The 20,623-nt window shown below is 40.0% G+C and overlaps 1 protein-coding gene across 1 annotated transcript; it reads right to left on the bottom strand.

Annotated features, from left to right (window-relative positions):
- Positions 1–1,806: 1,806 nt before the first annotated feature.
- Positions 1,807–19,524, bottom strand: tmc2a (transmembrane channel-like 2a). The gene is made up of 19 exons (XM_086300163.1): positions 19,509–19,524; positions 18,947–19,406; positions 18,671–18,826; positions 18,458–18,548; positions 18,288–18,369; positions 18,086–18,192; positions 17,244–17,342; positions 11,535–11,677; positions 11,125–11,272; positions 10,402–10,590; positions 10,114–10,293; positions 6,078–6,236; positions 5,805–5,933; positions 4,442–4,509; positions 3,996–4,235; positions 3,775–3,900; positions 3,572–3,650; positions 3,109–3,226; positions 1,807–3,013 (listed from the first exon to the last, which is right to left on the bottom strand). Exons 3-19 carry the CDS (start codon positions 18,781–18,783, stop codon positions 2,799–2,801), a joined length of 2,286 nt encoding a protein of 761 aa, XP_086156289.1. The 5' UTR covers positions 18,784–18,826; positions 18,947–19,406; positions 19,509–19,524; the 3' UTR covers positions 1,807–2,798.
- Between the last annotated feature and the right edge of the window lie 1,099 nt (positions 19,525–20,623).

Consider the following 20,623-nt stretch of genomic DNA (forward strand, 5'->3'; position numbering starts at 1 on the left):
CCTGAAACCTGACCTGAGACGAAGTGAGAAGGACATACTGCCTTCCTCTTCCCGCTTCACCACACCCCACCACACATGCAGAGCCTTCGGGTAAAGGTGTGTCACCAAGGTGCAGGGGAGACATTCTTCCTCTGTCCCCTTCTGGCCACCTGTGCCTCAATTTTATTCCACAACATAGACATCCACATTACTCAATCTCTCATAACACATACATATAGGACCTTGGGGTGGGTATGCTATACAACATCCAGAGGACCGTCTGCGTGTTCAAACTCACCTCTGGCGCCTCTGCCCACCTCTCAATTTTAAATGCATGTTGACATTGAGGGTTCTCGGGAGGGGCTGTGGAATGTGGAATGGTTGCCCCTCTGATGGTCCTCCTTGGGCTCTCGCGCTCTGGGGGCCCATGCCTGCTTCATGCCCTGGGGGGCAGGGCTATGGCTGCCCACCGTCTAGCAGATCGTTACATCGAGAAACATTTTGAATACAGGCGCGCTCACACACACAGGTGCAGATATGGGTGCTCATAGGCGCAAACTATATCTTTCTTGGCTCCTACCACAAAGCACATTGTGCGCTGTCAGTTTTGCATGCTGCACAATAACGTTCAATATTTCACATTTACTGTTACTCATACTTATCGAGGTTATTGCTGTGGTGTTATGTTGATTGTGTTGCTCTCCTTTTGCTTGTTTTCTTTTTTTCTTTCAACAGGTGATCCAGCTGGTTTGTTTTTTTAGTGTCTTCTCTCACTGTCCCTCTTCCCCTCTGTTTTTCTTTCCCTCCCTTTCCTATACCCCAGTCATGTCTGTCCTGCCTGTAATAACTTAAATAATTAATAATAAATGTTTCATTTGATTACATTTTATATGATGAATTATGCAGAAAAAGTAGAATTGGGCTGTAAGATCTATTGCTTTGTTACCTATTCAAGTTGTGTATCATGTTTTTAAAAAGTAACTAAGTAACTAATTACTTTTGAAAAAAGTAATCAGTAAATTAACAGGATTATTTTTAGAAGTAATCAGTAATTAGTTACTAATTACTTTTTTCAAGTAACTTGACCAACACTGGTTGCCACATACTGTAGAGTAATGTAGGAAAATTGCTTCCAGTAGTCTACTGTAGAATAAATGAACCACACAATAATCTGATCTGTGGTATTATCCTGTAAAGTAGATTACACTACAAGAGCTGAGAGTAGGCCATGGTATCATTAGGATAACACAATGAAAAACAATACAACAGTAGAAAAAATATTAAATTAAAAGCTACACACAGCAAAATGTTGCCTGTAGTCAACTATAAAGGCCAGTAAATACAGAAATATACTTTAATTTAGGCCATGAAAATATTACCATACCAGAGTGCAAAATACATAACAGTAAAAGAACTGTAAATTTAACAGCAGCATACTGTAAAATGTAGACAATACAATTATGCATTATGATTAAGGACATGGTTTTATCACACTAGTGTAGTGTAATATATATAACAGTAGGAAAACTGTAAAGTTAACTTTAATACTGGCAATCATGCTGCTAATAGTCAGGAAGATTATAGCAATTTACTGTAATCGAGAGCATAGTTTCATTACAGTAACATATTGTACTATACAATATATACTTGTATGAAAATTGTAAATAGGACTATTTATTTTTCCCAGTGTATTTATTTTTTATGTTCTTACAGTTTTACTACATGGCAATCAGTATGCATGAAAAAATAGAAGCAAACAAAGACTGTAAGCTAATATTTTACAAATGTTATTTTATAAATGTAAAATAATTTTATTGGAAAGCCAGTCTCATACAATTAATATAAAGTCAGTGTAAATATAAGAAAAAAATAAGTGAAAATCTGTGAAAGACATCGGAAAATGAACACACACTGTTTCTGCCTCAAGTAAATGAATGTATGTCTGTGTTGTAGGTAGATTATCTTCAAAATCATTACATTATTTTAACATTATTAACAAACTGATATTAAATCAGTGGCTAATATGGCTACTTCTATATAGTTTAACAGTTTGTGCACCCTTACAGTTAGGTGCAACTTAGCTTAACTGAGTGTTGAATATTATTATTTTCCAGCCAATCAGAAACAATGTGGCTGCGTATTTATCGTTAACCACGACTGTTATAAAAAAAATTCAAGATGAGGACGGCCAAACTGTTAAAATTAGTGTTAACATCCTTCTTTTGTACACAGCCTATGACTTTTTTTAAATAGCAGTGGACACAGAATCATAATTAATGTCGCTTCAGTGCCATCGTCACACTGAATGTTGCAACATCAGTAAAATGATCACAAATGAGAAGAATTTGCCTCAAAATGAAATCTAAACACGTACAAGACCGTAAACTAGCTGACAGTAGATGGGCTAACCCCTTTCCTCCATCGTCTTACTATGAACTTTTGCTTTCTTTATATGACTTTACGACTTATATATGACTATATATATGACTATATATGACTTTCCCCATTTTTCCTCTCCCTTTCTTTGTATTATTATGATCTAGACATGACACCAAAAATGCAATGTCAGATATACCAAGTTTAGACAGAACCAAGGGACATCCCATTTGGGTCATACATTTGCCTGAAAGGGCTAAATATGGTTGCAGTGTACCCACTAAGCAAACATAGATGAACTGTACTGTATGTTACAGATTATAGGTTCAAAATATCCAAAATATCTTTCCAGCTGACTTCAAGGAGCTATTAAAAGTATTTAGTGAAATTAAGAAAGACTGAGGAATGAAAACCGCCTGCAGGAACATCAGTTTCTCCCACTGTTATCTCGGAGGGGGCCCTCTCCCACGGCCTCGACCCGGTCCAGCACCTGGACCTGGTCCAGGTCCTCTGGGTCCAGGTGGCCTGCTTACTGGCCCTCGAGCATTAGGGTTGGACGACGCTAGAGCCACATCTTTCTGCAGGTTAACACCTTTACCAGCTGTCCCGGGTTTTGTCTTTGTTGGTTTTGGTTTTGGTTCTTGCTCTGGTGGTTTTTCTGTTCAGAGAGAGAGAAATGGTTATTGTCCACGTTGTAGTCTAATCAGAGTTATGCTTTGAAAGTCAACGCGATCATCAGGATGTAGTTCTGACCAGGCTCTGGTGGAGCAGGGGGAATGAGGGATCGGTTCGGTAGAAGGTCCTCCAGGTCTTTCATGACCTGGTTGGTGGTGTCTGCATTGTTCCTTCGATTCTTCTCTTCATCGCGAGCCTGGATTAAAAAATAGAGTTAGGCATAATAGTTTTGGAGGATCTATTAGCTGCACACGATATATTGCTAAGCCTGGTCTTCGAGTATGATATGATATAAACAAGAAAAGTTTGGGAATTCCAGCTGGCTTGTTCATTGAGCAGAACTTTATGTGCCCTGAGGTGAAAATGAATGTCTCTACCAAACATCATGACCACTATCACTTGCTATGATATGATATTTTAACCTGTGTCTGACATTTCTGCTAAAAAGGTATTAATCCTATAGTTTATGCAGTTCTCAGCTCTAGAGCAAGAGCCCTATTCAGCACGTGTGCAGAATGAACTTTGGACTTTTTCTACACACCATCTTCATCTTTTTCTTCAGCTCCATGTTGGAGTTTTGGTATGCCTCGGATACTGCGTTCAAATAATAGATGGCGAGTCTGTGAAAGAGATAGGACAGGATTAATTTTCTTTTTTAGTGGCTTCAAATGAAAAAGTGGGATTTTGAGTAATTCTACACCTGCATGTAGGCCAGAGTGTGGTTTTATGGGTGTTTACACTCACACCATGAGAAGTACAGCTGGTATAATGAGACCGGGGTTAGCTGCATAGCTAAAGAGTGTTCCCATGAAGGCCGGCAGGTCCAGGTCAATCGTCTCCATGATTATGTCAAACATCTTGTCCTTTCCACTGCAAACAATAACTTACTCGCTGCATTTCATAATAGCAATATAATAGCACTTCATGTATCTTTTTTTCGGATTAATATCTGTGCTTTTTATCACCTGAAAGGTCCACAGTCAAACGAAGGTGGCAGCGTCATGATGGTGTAGACAACAGGTAACAGGCTAAGGAAGAGCACGAGGAGCAGGAGACCCATGTAGAAGTTGTTGGACTTAGAGGCCTTGAAAACTCTCTCGTGGGGGACGTTAGTGGCCATCACAGCCCAACACTGATAGTACATGGAGCTGAGGAGGCGGAGCACATTGATGCCCACCAGCCCGGGGGCATAAAATGCACCCATCCTTATATCAAAAAGGATCAAGTGAGCAGGTAAATACCAAAACAAGATTGATTTACCACCAGAAATAGGTCAAATTTAAAAACACTGAGTAGGAAGAAATATATTATAATGATCACAAAAATGGTTTCTCAGCTTTAGAGTGGCTCGATAAATACAAGGGTTGCAGGTCAGTGTACATGACGCTCATAGGTAAAGTAAAGTTTGTACCAAATCATGCCTTGATTGAAGACCAATCCAAGAACATTTCCACTGATGTCAAACTCGCCGTATGATGGCTGAAGTGATCAGAGACAAGTATTAGTTTCACAGCAAAACAGACTAGTGGGCCATAATATTTTTCAGCTAAATAAATTAATATAAAGGCACCAACTCTTGTCAAGTGGCCATGTCCCTAACTCCAGTATCCAGATGGATGAGTTATAAAAGAAATCATGAATCTTTTTGAAGGATGAAATTATCCAAAGAATGTTAAAATCATTTTTGGGCGTAGCTGTAACCATGTGTAGTTGGGTATCATACATGGGCGTCTACAGGGATTGACTCGCTTCTGGATTCTGTCTCAATTGGTCATTTATAGGAAGTGCAGTTATTGACCACTTACCTAATCCAATCAGACTTTGTTATAATCATTGGTAGAATGGCTAATAGTGAATCATTCTACAAACTATTTACTAGAATGAATGCAAGAATACAATTTTACATCAAGTTTGGTTTCATTTTGAGCCTGGCACTTCCAGACGTTTCTTCCTGTTAAAAGGGAGTTTTTCCTTCCCACTGTTGTCAAGTATTTGCTCAGAGGGGGTCATCTGCTTTTTTGGGATTTTCTCTGTATCATTGTAGGGTCTTTACCTTACCTTATAAAGCACCTCGAGGGGGCTGTTGAATTTAACTGAAACCTCTCTTATGGTGACAGTTTTTTTCAGGCAAATCCCTCAACATTCATGAAACTACCAATAGTACCAAGGACACTAGCAAAAAACACAACTAGAGAAAAATCCATTTGGATGGATAAGGTGAGAGCCAGTGTTTATGGCCACCACCTGCAAGAACATTACTTTTATGGGGAAGTTGTCTTTTTGTTTTCACCTCTACACTTGTATTTTTTTTTCACATTCATTGGTTTATGATGGTTTTATAAACAATGCTTTATAATTCCTAACCAGAGAGATTAATATTTTTGAAGTTTAACAGACTTTGTGTTTTACTATGATAATCAAGTGTCTTATAAATTTTTGTTGAGCAATGTTTCATCAAAGGTTTCATCAGATGCTTAATTCAAATATCCAGTGTCTGGTATTCCTAAATGAAATCCATATTATTACATGTTGTTTTTACAGAAGACATATTTACATCTCATGAAAGCAACAGGTGTGACTGAATGATTGCTTGATTCCATTTGGTCCTAATTTGAGGCTCCTCTTGTGCACGCTGGCTCAACATGCTATAGCTCACTTTGTAAATGTGAAATGTCCCCTGGGTAAAATGCCTCTTCCACCTCAAAAGTTACTACAATGTCCACAGATATAAAGGGGCTGTGGAGTGTTTATATTAATTTAATTAAGAGACTTACAAATCCAGCCTCCAGGTCCCAGCACCAGCAGTAGTTAAGGAAACGTACAATCACAGCTCGGGCAAAGTCACCAATCAGGATGGTTAGGTAGGACACCTGGATGTCTGACACGGTCAGCTTCACAAACTCCTGGAACAGCACAGTTATACATAAATTTTAACACTTCTAATTCGTGCCGTTAAAAAATTCACCAAGCCTGTTAGTTTTCTGTGGTTGTGGTTTTACTTGTGATTGAGATGTTTATTATAAATGAAAATAAGTTGTCATTTGTACAATGCCCACTGCAGTCTCCCAGCATGGTCCTCTAATGACATCAGCTGGATCCATTGGAGGCGGGGTGGCTTCTGAGTCATTCATCAGACGTGAGTAGTTGGCGTAGTACTCCTTCATGGCCCAGATGGAGGCGTTCTTTATGGACTGCTCTTCCTCCAGCTGAAGGGAACAAAGAGGATAATCAGTCAGTAAATTTTCACACAGCGGACATATTGTTACAATTAGTCAAGTCAAGTCAAGTCAAGTTTATTTATAGAGCACATTTAAAAACAACCAAGGCTGACCAAAGTGCTGTACAGTAAATACAGATAAAAATACAATAGAACACAATTTCGTAATAACACCTCGCTGATAAAAATAAAATAAAAATATATAAAACAAATAAATTAAACCTTTCTAAAAGCCAATGAAAAGAGGTGAGTTTTAAGAGCGGTTTTAAAAGTTTCTAGGCTTTTGGAGAGTCTGACGTGAGGAGGTAAACTGTTCCACAGTCTGGGTGCAGCCACAGCAAACGCCCTCTCTCCCTTTGTCTTTAATTTATACCTGGGAACATCTAAAAGCATCAGGTCGGCTGACCTCAAAGATCTCCTGGGGCGATAAGTACTAAGGAGTTCTGACAGGTAAGAAGGTGCAGTGCCATTTAAAACCTTAAAAGCCAGCAATAAGATTTTAAAATCAATCCTAAAGGCAACTGGGAGCCAGTGGAGAGAGCAGAGAACCGGAGTGATGTGGTCTCTTTTTTTTGAACCGGTCAACAGGCGAGCGGCAGCGTTCTGCACCAGTTGAAGGCGATGTAGACAGGAACGATCTAGGCCAGCATAGAGGGAATTGCAGTAGTCTAGCCGTGAAGTAATAAAAGCATAGACCACTCTTGCTAGATCGTTCCTGCAAAGGTAAGACTTGACTTTGGCTAAAATCCGCAAATGATAAAAAGATCCCTTAACTACAGAGCTGATTTGTTTATCAAGTTTAAAAGCATTGTCAAAAATAACACCAAGACTCTTAATGGAAGAAGTGCAATCGGAGGTTAGGGGTCCCAAAAAGTCAAGAGAGAAGATGGGATCTTTAGGAAGCCCAAACACAATGACTTCAGTTTTGCTTTCATTAAGGTGTAAGAAGTTAAGAGTCATCCAAGTCTTAATGTCAGACAAGCAGGAGAGTAGCGGCTGCAAAGAAACATTGCAGTTCAACCTCAGAGGGAGGTAGATTACATGGGTATATAACTCAAGGCCACTATAAAATATTGGCAGCAAGCCCTATTTTATACACAATGGAACATAAAATGTTTAACCTTTTCATGCATAGTGGTCACTACAGTGGACAGCTATTCAAAAGCTGTTTTCTTGTATTTGTGTCAGTGTTGATGATATACTTGCACATAAACCACTACATTGGACACTGATGTGTCACTCACTGATCGTTTAGTGTTACTATAGATGTATGACGTGTTTCATTGTAATTATTGCTATTTAACCCTGTCATGCATAGGGATGGGTACCGGTGTCCAGTGCCATGATGGCACCGGTTCTGATATAAACGGTAGTAACCAGACCGAAAAGCAGCGCACATTTCGGTGCTTTATTTCGGTGCTTTTTTTTTCCTGAGCTGTGATACACTTTAGATTCTAGCCAATCATTTTACGTTTCCGAGGATAGTAGGCGGGGCCAGGTACGTACGTTCTGTTAGAGCAGAGCTACAGATTTAAAATGTCCAAGGCGAAGCGGTCAAAAGTCTGGCTGTACTTCATAGCAAAATATGCAAACTCAGCAGCCTGCAACAAGTGCTTTAAGCTGATACTGTGATACTGTCAAAGGAGGTAACACCTCAAATCCAATGAAACACCTGGCGACGCATAGCGTTTTTTTTAAAAGCCCAGAAATGCGCCGTATTTGATAGCTTGCTGCGAGACCTCACACCGAGCACATCTACTGCGGGTGGGTTGCCTGTTATGCAACATCCCCCAAAAACACGAAGAGGAGAGTCCTGGCCCCTAGCCCTGCCAGTGTAGCAGACATGATGACGGATGATGGTGGCAGCAGCCGTTCTTCTCTGCGTGAGTAGCTAATTTACGTTGAGTAGGCTAACCACGTTATTACATTAATGCATGTAAGGTGAACTAGCAAACATCATCATAGCTACATGCGGCTGTCTTCTTGTTTGATGGCAGATACTCCCTTCACCCTGGCTAAAAAGGCTAAAATGACCAAAGAAAAAGTGGAAAACAGTTAAACATGAGAGGTTTAGGACAAAGTTTGTGTTTTTTCCATTGTTTAAGCACTGCTTCCAGCCAAGAGTGATACCATATATGCCCCATAGCTGCAGAAAAGGCTAACATTGTTATATTTTTACAAAAAACAGCTGAACATGAGAGGTTTTTGGACCAATTTTGTGTTCTCCATTCTTTAAGCACCGGTTTGAGCACCGTTTAAGCACCGGCACCGTTTCAAAAGTACCGATTTGGCACCGGTATCGGATAAAACCTAAACGATACCCATCCCTAGTCATGCATGAATTATGACAACCCCAATCAGGAGTTTTTCTTAAGTATTTTTATGCACCGTTTCATGCCTAAAGATGAATAAAAATACTTAAGAAAACAATCCTGATTGAGGTTGTCATAATTCATGCATGAAAGGGTTAAACTCAGACTTTGTAGGTGTTTATTCAAATATTAGCTCATTTTGAATTTGACAGCAACATGTCTCAAGAATATTGGGACAGGGGACAAAAGGCTGGAAAATTAAGTGGTGCTATACAGAACAGCTAATTAAGTTAACTGGCAACAGGTCAGTAACATGATAGGGGTAAAGATAGGCAGACATTGTCCATCCATCCGCTTCCGCTTCTCAGGGTTGCGGGGTGAAAGGCAGGGTACAGCCTGGACAGGTCACCAGTGCAGGGCTAACACATAGATGGGAGACAACCAATCGCCCTCGCTTTCACACCAATTTAGTGTTTCCTATTAACCTTTTCCCACCCTAGATAAGACTTTATTGATCCCACGGCGGGGAAATTTCTGCGTTACCTCAGCTCAGCTGTATGTCTTTGGACTGTGGGAGGAAGCCAGAGTACCTGGGGAGAACCCATGTGAATGCAGGAAGAACATGAAAACTCCACAGAGAAAGACCTGGCCTGATGGCGGAACTGAACTCAGAGCCTTCTTGCTGTGAGGCAACGGTGCTAACCACCGTGCCATCATGTTGCCTGGCAGACATTGTTAATAATTCAGCTTTGTGATAATCTACAGTACATAAATTCATCAAAAGATTCAGAGAATGTAAAGAAATTCCTGTGTGCAAGGAACAAGGTCGAAATCAATACTGGATGCCTGTGATGTTTAGGCATTGCTGCATTACAAACAGGTATGATTCTGTGAGCAGCTGGTGTCCTCAGTTCCCAGATGTTTACAGACTGGACAGGATGCTACCCAGTGATAAATATGGCCTTACGCCACTTTTTTCTTTTTAATTTTGTCAGTTTCAACATTAGATTTTTTTTTTTTATGTTTTATTGTGAATGAAATATGGGTTTGAGATCATTACATTCTAATTTTATTTGCATTTTAAACAACATCCCAGTTTCCCAGGAATTGGAGTTGTACATGCATTGTTAAATGTAAGATTTAGAGAAGCGCTAATGGATTCTAATGACTAAGGGTGTACACATTCAACCTTTAGAAATCCAGACAAAATAAATAAACAAGAAGAGTCTATAAAGTTTTGCTAGAGACCCTTAATTGGAAAAGATTCTCATTCAATTAAACAGTTTGCAATGTAGATGATGTACCCTAATGTTTATAATGTGCAATATTTATTTATTTATTTGTACAAACTGCAACAGCCAGAAAAATAAAATGTAAATCTTTACATGAGAGGTAAATTCTCAGCATGACCAGTCAATTTCAGTAACATATGTAACTATTACTATGTCAGTGTGTTTCTCTACAAGGTTCAACTTTGGTTCAACTTTACCATAACAGAGATAAACGTGCTACTGTCTAAGTGGACAAATTAAATGGAGACAACAGCTGCAATACCTTGGTGTTGACCTCATCAAACAGGGCGAACAGAAACGTGTAGAGGTTTCCGAGGAAAAGGGCAAAGATGCGTCCGAGCTGCCATTTGAGGGCGATCCGAGGATGGTAGTCCTCCAGCTCAGCAATGGTCTCAAACAGAGGTGGACACACCAGGCCCAGAAGAGACATGACAATCTCCATCTGAAAAAAGTCAAAATTATTCATAAGCTTTTTTAAAAAAAATCTTCATCATCTTTACATGAACTGAGGTGAAGTATTCAACAGCATTGTGAGTCTGACCATTATTACCTCATTCTTCTCATACCAGCTGAGGTCGTCCCTTGTGGCAAACTCCTGAGATCTCTTCACCACAAAGTAGATGAGGTACCCACTGCCGCCGAGGCTACAGGTGATCAGCAAGTTAGCCAGGACTCTGAGGAACCTGCGCAGGTGGATGTTCTCGTCCTTCTGGTTCTCCTGCTCGTCCACAATGGACTCCTGTTCTTATCAAAACATGAGGGGAACTGACTGTCAGTAAAGCGCTTTTTTATTATAATGAGCAGTTCTAAACCCTCAAATAACTAAGCTATTATAGAGACTAAAATCACAGATAAGGTCATTTATGATGCTATTATATTTCATACAGGAATACAATTTTTATTGGCCTTATTTATGTTTATCCTCACTGTTTACTTTATCTGTGATAGAGCTAAAATGTTCTCATGTCATTAATTATTATTTTAAGTTACATTAATGCCTAAAGGCTTCACCAGCAGTAAATCTTGCTAATCTGGGTCTGTTAGCCAAGGATCGCTACAAAACATTATAAACATCGGAAGCTGTAAATTATAATATAATAATATGTAATAATATGATATAAAATAACACATACATATATTTTGCACAAGTTTCCTTGTTAGACCTATGGGTCAATTCCTGTAAAAACTGCAAAAATATTGTAAATGAAGTAGATTGGATGTTGTATATATTCCATATTGAGCATCCCGAAGGCTTTAGGATTGTTCTGGTTACCTTGAAACTGGTGGTGATGGAGGCGTACTTGTTGTCAGCGGTCTCCGCATTGCCAATGAGGTAATCCCAGCTGGTGAACATCTTCCAGGCGAAGGTGAAGTCTGAATCCTCCCCATCTCCACCACCAACATCAGCATTTTTGGCCATTCTACAAGCAAAGAAAATAAAAATACCATACCTACTAACTCATCTTCAGTTTCTACATTATTTAATGATGATGATGTAATTTATAGTTAAAGACATATTTTTTCGCAAACTGCTCGGCGCTTTTGGATAAAAAGCAAATAAATGTATCAAAATATATCCCTGCATACATCCGATTTCTTAACTCTGCAATGAATCTGCGACCACCTGGTTTGTGATGTATGTGACTGAACTGGCACGCATCCACGCATGTACTGTACACTCACGTGCGGATCACAAGCATCAGGCTGTAGCCGAAAGTGCCAATGCCGACCATGAGGTAGGACAAAGGTAGCCTGAACTTCAGCACGCCGACGGTCCTCTGGTCGTTGTAATATCCGTAGAACAGCACTGAATATTTGCAGTACCCCTGAGAATGGAAGAAATGTCATTTTGGATGCCATGTTTTCTCACTTATCTTCTTGCCTATAGATCCAAAGGGGTAATACTGAAAATAGCAGAAATTTAAATGACGAGTTGCTCTGCCAGAGATCTGTCAGTTATCGTGTGCCTGTCTGTGCCAGGTGGTTTTCAATATATATTATAATATATATATTAAAAAATAACTTTTCTAACTCTTCAGATCATTATGAGTGCTCAAACACAGGAAAAGTGAATATTCATTCCAACTCAAGTGACTTTGCTTTAGCTAAAACATCTTTGATGGATCACCAAAGGTTCCTGCATATAGAAAAAGAAAATCACGCAAACACATGCGTTCAACGGCAGCACATTTACAACAGCCTCACAGCACACACAGACTTATAGGACACACACGCAAGCCATGCTTGTTCATATTAGTGAATATACACACACATAGTCAGACTTATGGAGCCTCTCTTTCTATTTACAAACAAGTGATGTTTCCACATTCTCTTCACCTGTCTAAACGAAATACCCAGCCTACATCATTAGACATACACACACAATTATGGGCACACTAAGGTTTGTCACATGGAATGTAAATGGAGCTGGCACCAGAGAAAAAAGGTTAAAGATATTTAACCAGCTTAAAAAACTACAGGCAGATGTTGTTTTATTACAAGAGACTCACAGGCCTGTCACAGGTTTAAACGAACTTAAAACACCTGAGTTTCCTAACGTGTTTGCAGCCTGTTATAATTCTAGACAAAGGGGACTAGCAATTTTAATACATAAAAATGTTAATTTTACAGTACTCGATACAGTTATAGATCCAGAGGGCAGATTCCTTATTATTAAATTATCAGTATTTAACAAAAAGCTATGTATTGTAAGTATATATGGTCCATATGTTGATGTTGACCCTCACTCTTTCACAGATTTTTTAGTGCACTCTCTGAACACCTTGATTGCACACTTATTCTTGGAGGCGACCTCAACCTTGGACTAAATGAAGAAATGGATAGGCTCAACACAACAGGAACTCAGCGCAATTGGCAGTCCACAAATATAATCAAACAGTTTATGAGCGACTATGGTCTTTGCAATGCATGGCACTCCCTTCACCCCAGCAGTAAGGAATATACTTTTTTCTCACATGTCCATCACTCCTACTCTCGTCTGGATTATTTTTTGGTCAGCAGCTCACTGCTGAGTGACATTTCAGATACTGAGATTCACCCTATAGCTGTCAGCGATCACGCTCCTGTATCTTTAACACTAATACATAAGAAGAACGCTACACCAAGTAAAAACTGGAGATTCAATACATCGCTGCTCAAAGATGAAGACTTTATTAAATATTTTAAAAAAGAGTAGACTATAATGACACTCCCAGAACATCAGCTTCTGTTCTATGGGAAGCAGGGAAAGCTGTGATGAGAGGTAAAATAATTTCTTTCTCATCACACAAAGAAGAAAACAAAAATATTCAGAAAAAACATCAAATCCTTAGAAGAAGCCTACGCGTGGGACCAAGATCAAGAAATAATGAACAAAATATGCAAAACAAAACTAGAATTAAATGAAATTATTAATAAAAAAAAAACAGAATTCCTAGTACAAAGACTTCGCTTGCAGAATTTTGAACACAGTAAAAAATCAGGTCGATTTCTAGCTAACCAGTTAAAAATAAAGAAAGAAAAAACAACTATATGTGCTGTTAAAGATTTATCTGGAAACACAACATATGACCCTGGAAGAATAAACAACATTTTTAGGGATTTCTATGAAACTCTATATTCACCACAAATAAACCCGTCTAAAAATGAAATTGATCAGTTTCTTGACAACGTAACTCTTCCAAAATTACTAGAGTCAAGCAATGGCACTGACGCCAGGTGAGCTCCAGGAAGCCCTAATTAGTATGCCTAATAATAAGGCTCCAGGTCCAGACGACTACCCTGCAGAATTCTACAAAGAATTCTGGACAATTCTGGCACCAGTATTCCACAGAATGTTGCAGGAAATCAAGGAAAATGGCAGACTACCACCAAATATGAATTCTGCCAACATTAATCTCCTGCTAAAACCAGGCAAAGACCCTTTATTTCCCTCAAGCTATCGTCCAATATCCCTTATAAATGCAGACCTCAAAATAATCTGCAAAGCTCTCTCAAAAAGATTAGAGAAGATAACCCCCCTCTTAATTCATCCTGACCAAACTGGTTTCATAAAAGGTCGGCACTCACAGCTCTGGCACTCATCAACAAACGCACGTAGATTACTTAATTTAATAGACCACTCATGCAGTAAAAACATTGAAACCACAACATTATCTCTAGATGCAGAAAAAGCGTTTGACAGAGTTAACTGGAAATTTTTATTTGGTTTTGGAAACTCTTTCATAAACTGGCTAAAAATATTATATAATTCCCCAACAGCTTGTGTCAGAACAAATGACCAGACATCCTCCAGCTTCTGTCTCCTGAGGAGCACCAGGCAGGGATGCCCACTCTCCCCTTCACTTTTTGCAATTTTTATCGAACCACTAGCAGCAGCATTTAGACAAGATACACCATAAAATGTAAGAACGTAGAACATAAAATCAGTCTCTATGCGGATGATGTGTTGCTTTTTCTGCAAAACACACAAACCAACCTCTCTGAGGTAATTACTCTAATAAACTGGTTTTCAAGAGTTTCAGATTATTCAATTAACTGGCCAAAATCTACAGTTCTTCCAGTTAACTGCTCCCTCCATAATTCTTCTTCTGCCCCACTACAATCTGGAAATATTAAATATTTAGGTATTAATGTCCCTCCGAAGCTTTCAGACTTAACTAAATTAAACCACATCCCACTTCTAAAGAAAGTAGAAGGTCATCTGACTAGATGGAGATCTCTACCCATATCACTCATGGGAAGGGTGGCCACTATAAAAATGATGATCTTGCCAAAAATAAATTACTTATTTTTAATGATCCCGAACAAACCATCACAAGATTGGTTCAGATCCCTAGACTCGTATGTTTCTAAATTCCTTTGGAAAGATAAACCCCCGCGTATCATCTTAAAAACGCTACAAAGAACCAAGGACAAAGGAGGATTAGATCTGCCTAATTTTCAACAATATTTCTTAGCCAACAGGCTTCAGTTCATCTCAGAATGGTTAAAACATACCTTCTTAGATTAGCCCTGGCTAGATGCTGAACAAGCACTATGCAATGATCTAGAGATTTCAGACCTACCATTTATCAGCTCAAACATCAAAACATGAATGTTTTAAAAGCATCAACATAATCTCTTCTTTGACAGCATGGTGGGAGTTTCTAAAAATGACAGAGTCTTCATTAGTCCCATGCAGACGTACACCTATCTGGAATAACCCTGACATATTACAAAACAATAATATGATTAATTTTCCAGAATTGAGTTGTAAAGGAATTAAATACTTAGAACATATATTAGAGGGAACAGAGTTTATTCCATTTGACAGACTAGTTGCACAATATGGGATCAACAAGAAAAGATTTTTAGAATATCAACAAATTAAATCCATAGTAAAAAAGAAATTTAACCTCAGTCAAGTTGAATTGCAAACACCACCAAGTGCGGTACATTTTTTTACTCTTAAATCCCCTAAATTATTATCTAAAATATACAGAACACTTTCTAAAATAGATGAATCAATATCACTTCCTATTGCAAAGTGGGAAGCAGATTTGTCAGTCGGCTTAGACCAAAACTTCTGGTCTCAGATTTGCTTAAAAACCTTTAAATTGATTAGAAATCCCAGTCTGCAATTAATACAATACAAAATACTACATAGAGTGCACTATACAGGTCATCGGATGTTCCAGATGGGCTTTACATCTTCCAACGACTGCTCACACTGTCAAGGCAATACACCAGACAATTACATCCACGCTCTTTGGTTCTGTCCACCAGTGCAGAAGTTTTGGCGCGAAATATGTAAAGACTTATCAAAGTGTCTGAAATGTAACATTCCAACTTCCCCTTTAGTGTGCTTGTTGGGCAAATTGGATGATGTCACTACAGAAACTAATACAGTCCACATGGTTTTTACTGCCCTATGCATTGACAAGAAAACGGTCCTCATGAACTGGAAAAATAAAAATAATCTTAATACTAGCCAATATAGAAACCATAATATAGATCACATTAGCCTCGATACAGCCTCTGCCACCACATTAGATCAATCCCTCTGGGCTCCTTTGATCGGCTCCATCACCTAGCGGGGGTGGGTCGCCAGTGTGGTTGATGTGGAGGTTGGGACGGGCTTAGGGCGTCTGGAGACTCCCTAGGGACGTTATCCCTGGAGGGCTTAACACAGGGGTTGGGGTTAGTGGCACTGGTTGCTCTTAGAGGGTGTTCTCCTTGTGGCTGCGTGGGGGAGCTGGCCCCAGGGAGGGGCATCTTGCTCCTCCCTTCTTTTCCTCCCCATCCCCGGCTGCCTCCCTCTTCCCGCTCCAACACACTCACCCACACAAGTAGGGCCTTGGGGTGCGGGTGTGTCACCAGGGTGCAGGGGAGGCAACTGGTAACTGATGCCCTCAGGGGTCGGTGCGTTGGTGGTTCTTGGTGTCCGGGGCTGGGCGCTCAGGCATGTACCAGCTCACTCCCAGTGACTACTTGGCGGGGCCTGGTGCCTGTTGCTCGGTCAGGCCTCTTCCGGGGCAAAGGGGGCCCTCGGGCCTCTGGGCCTGCGGCTCAGTTCACTCTGGCACAGCTGGCTGCTGGCAGAGCCGGCGGGCACTCTACTGCAGCCCCCTCTGGCTTCTGCTCCGTGGCTACTGGGTGACCCCTCATCTGGGGCTCTTCCCAGGAGGGTGGCACGGATGCCCCTCCGGTGGTCCTCCTTGGGCTCTCGCACTCTGGGGCCTCTGGATGTCTGGGGCCTGGATCTCCTCCATGCCTGCTTCATGCCCTTCATGGCTCTCTACATCCTCTAGCAGACCATTACATGGGGAAACCTTTTGAATACAAGCACGCTGATCCACACAGGTGTGCACACGGGTGTTCACTGTTCATAGACATAAACTACACCTTTATTGGCTGCTATTTCCAAGCACATTGTGCGCTACGTGTCCTGCTTGCTACACAACAACATTCAATATTTAGTATTTACTGCTGTTTACACTTAGCTAGATAACGTGATGGTGTTGTGTTTAGTATGTTGCTCTGTTTTTTTTTGCTTGTTTTCTCTTCTTTTTCTCTCAACAGGTGACTCAGGAGATTTTTTTTCTCTTTTAAGTGCCCTTTCTCACTGTCCGTCTTCCCTTCTGTTTTTCTTTTCCTTCATCTTTCTTTCTCCCTTTCCTATCCCTCATCATGTCTGTCCCGTCTGTAACAACTGAAAATAAAATAAAATAAACAATAACAACAAAGGTTGATCAAATGGACAAATACAGCAAGGCCGTGATGATCCATCTGGCGAAGTAAATCCATTGGGTATCCTTGTTGGTCTTCAGACAACAATTCTGACGGCTAAAGAACCAAATGGGACAGGCAAAAAAAAGAAAAAGAAAATAATTCATTTTGTGCTAAACTCACATTGAAGTCCATGAGGACAGAGTAGTCTTGAGCAGTATCCTGCTCTGCTCTGGGTACAGTCTTCCTGGGAATAGACCCATAGGGAAGACCCATCAGGACCTGGAGACAACATAAAACAATGAATTTGTGCAAATTTCAAATATCACCCAGCAAGTTCTTCCTGGCAACATGGCGACAAATCCCAGTTTTAACAATTAATAGTTCTTAAATGTTCTTAAATGAGAGTTTAATAAAAGAAAGGTTTTGTCTTCACTGTCCTGAAAACTGGACATGCTTTCAAAATGTGTGGATGATCAGTGTGACATTCCTAACAATGGTAAATTTATGTGTAAGAAAGCTTTTATATTGTCCTTTTATCGATTAAAAAAAAGACTCGAGAGGGAAAAAAAAAGGGGGGGGGGAGGGGCCTGTGAGATCAACTCCATCTCCCAACTGCTACCTCTGAAGTCCAGTTCTTATCTTAATGAACTAACTGACCCAGGAGCTGACCGAACCACAGCGGCAGCTTGGATTTATAATGCATAAGGAGATGTTTGTCTCACGTGAAGTTTGTCAACTGAAGTAAACGAGAATTTATATGGAGGTAAAGGTAAATGGCTTCAAAGTGTTGTTTATATAGTGAAAAATGGGTGTTTGGTAATTCCTGTCTGTGTAGGTGGAGACTACATTAGGTTGGTGTCTTTACACAACCATTTAATTACAAAATTAACTGTCAATCAATCCCATTGGATTAAACAAAGCCATATTTGTTGCCTTGTAACTGGACCATCAACATCTGACCATCAACGGTACAGTGTTTACATTTACGTATTTTTCTGGGTAAGAGGACAACATGATGTCACCTCAGGGATGACCACAAGTCCAAAGGTGAATCCAAAAAGCACAAGGTTCATGCCGTACATCCATCGCAGGAAAATAAAGTAAGATGCAACGGATGACCCAAAGTGACCTGGGGACAGTGAGAACATTTTTAGTTTTTGCATCTGCCCAGAAGGAGTTTTCCATTGCTGCTAAACACAGATGAGCTGTAAACAATAAACTTACTTTCCACCTCCTTGATCTTCCTCTCCCATGGGATGCACGCTGTTCTGAAATTTTCAAAATCCCTCTGAAACTTGATCCATTTCTTAGATTTAAAAAACAAAACAAGACAGCAAATTAGAGAAGCAGAGCACAAGCAAACACAAGGATAAAATCTAAATATTGTGCCTAACCTTTGTCATCATCACTTTGTAGGCATACCACTTTCGGCCTTTCCCTTTCCCCAAAGCGCCTTCAAACTTATCCACAAATTCTTGAGCTTCCCTGTGAAGAAATGGGAAAACATTTTCATTAGAATGCAATAAACCATTTTTAAAATACAAATATTTTAGTCCAAGATAAGTTTCATGTTAAAATATGAGTAACATGAGAAAGAAGGAGATTACTTTAGGAGTTTGAGCCTCCGCTGCATCCTCCAAGGCTTATTCCTGATGTTGGCGATGAGTTTCTTCTTCTCCTCCACCTCCTCCATCAGCCGAGCCATCTCTCCCTCTGACATGGACTCCTCTTCCTCACTCGAGTTGGAGTTGGAATCTGATGAACTGGGGAGGAAAGGACAGACGGAGTCAAATCCTGCATAAACGACTGTTAGGGAATTCAGAGGAGTCTTCAGAGAATCTTAAAGATTCATCACGAGGGTACGATGACTTCCTCTGACCTACCTGTCACCCTTTTTCTTTTTCTTCTTCTTGTCCTTGTCATCATCTTTGCCCTTGCCCTTCCCTTTCCCTTTGCCATCACCCTTCTTACCCTTGGTCTCCTCTTCTTCTTCCTCCTTCTTTCCTTTCTTCCCTCCTCCCTTCTTTCCCTTCTTTCCTTTCCCCACATCACTGTCCTCCTCATCACTGTCCTGGGCTTTGCCTCCTTTCTTCTTATTGGCTGCTCCTCCTCTCTTCCTCTTGGGAGGCTCATCCTCGCTTTCATCCTCATCATCATTGCCACCACGTTTCTTGGCCAGCTTCTTCCTGTTTGCTCCTCTACGCCCCCTGGGAGCTTCGTCTTCCTCCTCATCGTCCTCATCATCATCATCATCACTGGCCGGTTTTTTGCCTCGTCCTCGTCCCTTTACGCCTCCTCTTCCTCCCGCCTGCCTCCTGTTCCCTCTCCTCTGAGTGGCACCATCTGTGTAAACCGCACGATTGATATTCTGAGCATTTAATTAGACTCTCAACTTTTCATCGTTGTTATAAAGAAGTTCGGTGAACTGCAGTTTTATTCACTCACCGTCACTTTCACTTAAATCTCCGTCTAGCTCGATGCCAACTGAGGAAGAACACAAAGACACACAATCAAAAAGAAAACAACACAATCAAGTAATCACCTCGGCTTAAACCATATCAGCTGCCTGCCCCAGAACAGCAGATATCATTTACAGACTCTTTGCCTGCAGGATATTTTAGTATCGACTGGCTTCTTGATATAAGATGATGTGTTTAAAATGCATTCAGACTGCCTATGTGGTTCTCAAGACAAAAAGGACTCCAGGCCACATGTGATTAAAAACAAAAGTACATAAAACTTTATTAACTTAACCTGGGGGTCATTACTGCTCAAGATTTCAAGTTGCAGAAGGTTTTCAACCCGTGTGATGCCAACTGTATCATATTTACTACACAGGTTTTTGTGAGTTTTTGAGACGTTCACATTATGAGTGTAATTGTTTTCCCAAAAACCTAAATAAATTACCCAATAGATTACCCAATTAAACACAAAAACAAATTAATATTTAAATGTTTTTTTTATTTGTCAGAGGTTCAGTTAATTCAATCAATACTTTTTTAAAATTGAATTTTCTGGCTTTTATTTCATGAATCTGTTGAATGTTTTTGGGTGATTTTTTTTTTTAAATAACCAGTGCAAGGTCACTGGAACTTATACCAGCTGACTTTGGTTAAGAGGCAGAGTACACCCTCAACAGATCACTAATACTGGCCAACACAGAGAGACTGCCAACCACACACTCCCACGTGTACACCTCTATAATTACAGACATACTTCACAAACAAGTCTTTGAGCTGTGGAACGAAGCTCAGAGAGAACTGATGAGGTTTATTCTCCTGGAGCATGCAGTCTGCTTTTAGTATAATGTTAAATGCCAAGAAAACAGATTGATGTAAAAAAATAAATTACTATTATTTTAGAGCGAGCAGAAAGATACGCCAACACACTAAAGTTACTGATGACTACACTGTATATAAATTTCAGGACAGTAACTAAAACTGATACTTCAAGCAGAAGATAATTTGATGTTGTTCTCTTTCTTTATTTACTGCATTTCCATATGTGTTTGCAGATTTTTCAGTAAACCGCAGCATCTTTTTCTCAAAACAAAACAAAAA

The sequence above is a fragment of the Aulonocara sp. 'chitande type north' Nkhata Bay genome, linkage group LG7, assembly GCF_057382095.1.
Source record: "Aulonocara sp. 'chitande type north' Nkhata Bay isolate Kocher_YH1m ecotype deep benthic linkage group LG7, A_spYH_male_GT1.1, whole genome shotgun sequence".
In the NCBI taxonomy this organism is placed as follows: domain Eukaryota; kingdom Metazoa; phylum Chordata; class Actinopteri; order Cichliformes; family Cichlidae; genus Aulonocara; species Aulonocara sp. 'chitande type north' Nkhata Bay.

Coding starts and splice junctions, on each gene's coding strand:
- tmc2a (XM_086300163.1), bottom strand. CDS start 18,783: ATGTCAGAGGGAGAGATGGCTCGGCTGATGGAGGAGGTGGAGGAGAAG. Junction 18,549..18,670: donor CGGAGGCTCAAACTCCTAAA/GTAATCTCCTTC, acceptor ATTTCTTCACAG/GGAAGCTCAAGAATTTGTGG. Junction 18,193..18,287: donor GAAGATCAAGGAGGTGGAAA/GTAAGTTTATTG, acceptor CACTGTCCCCAG/GTCACTTTGGGTCATCCGTT.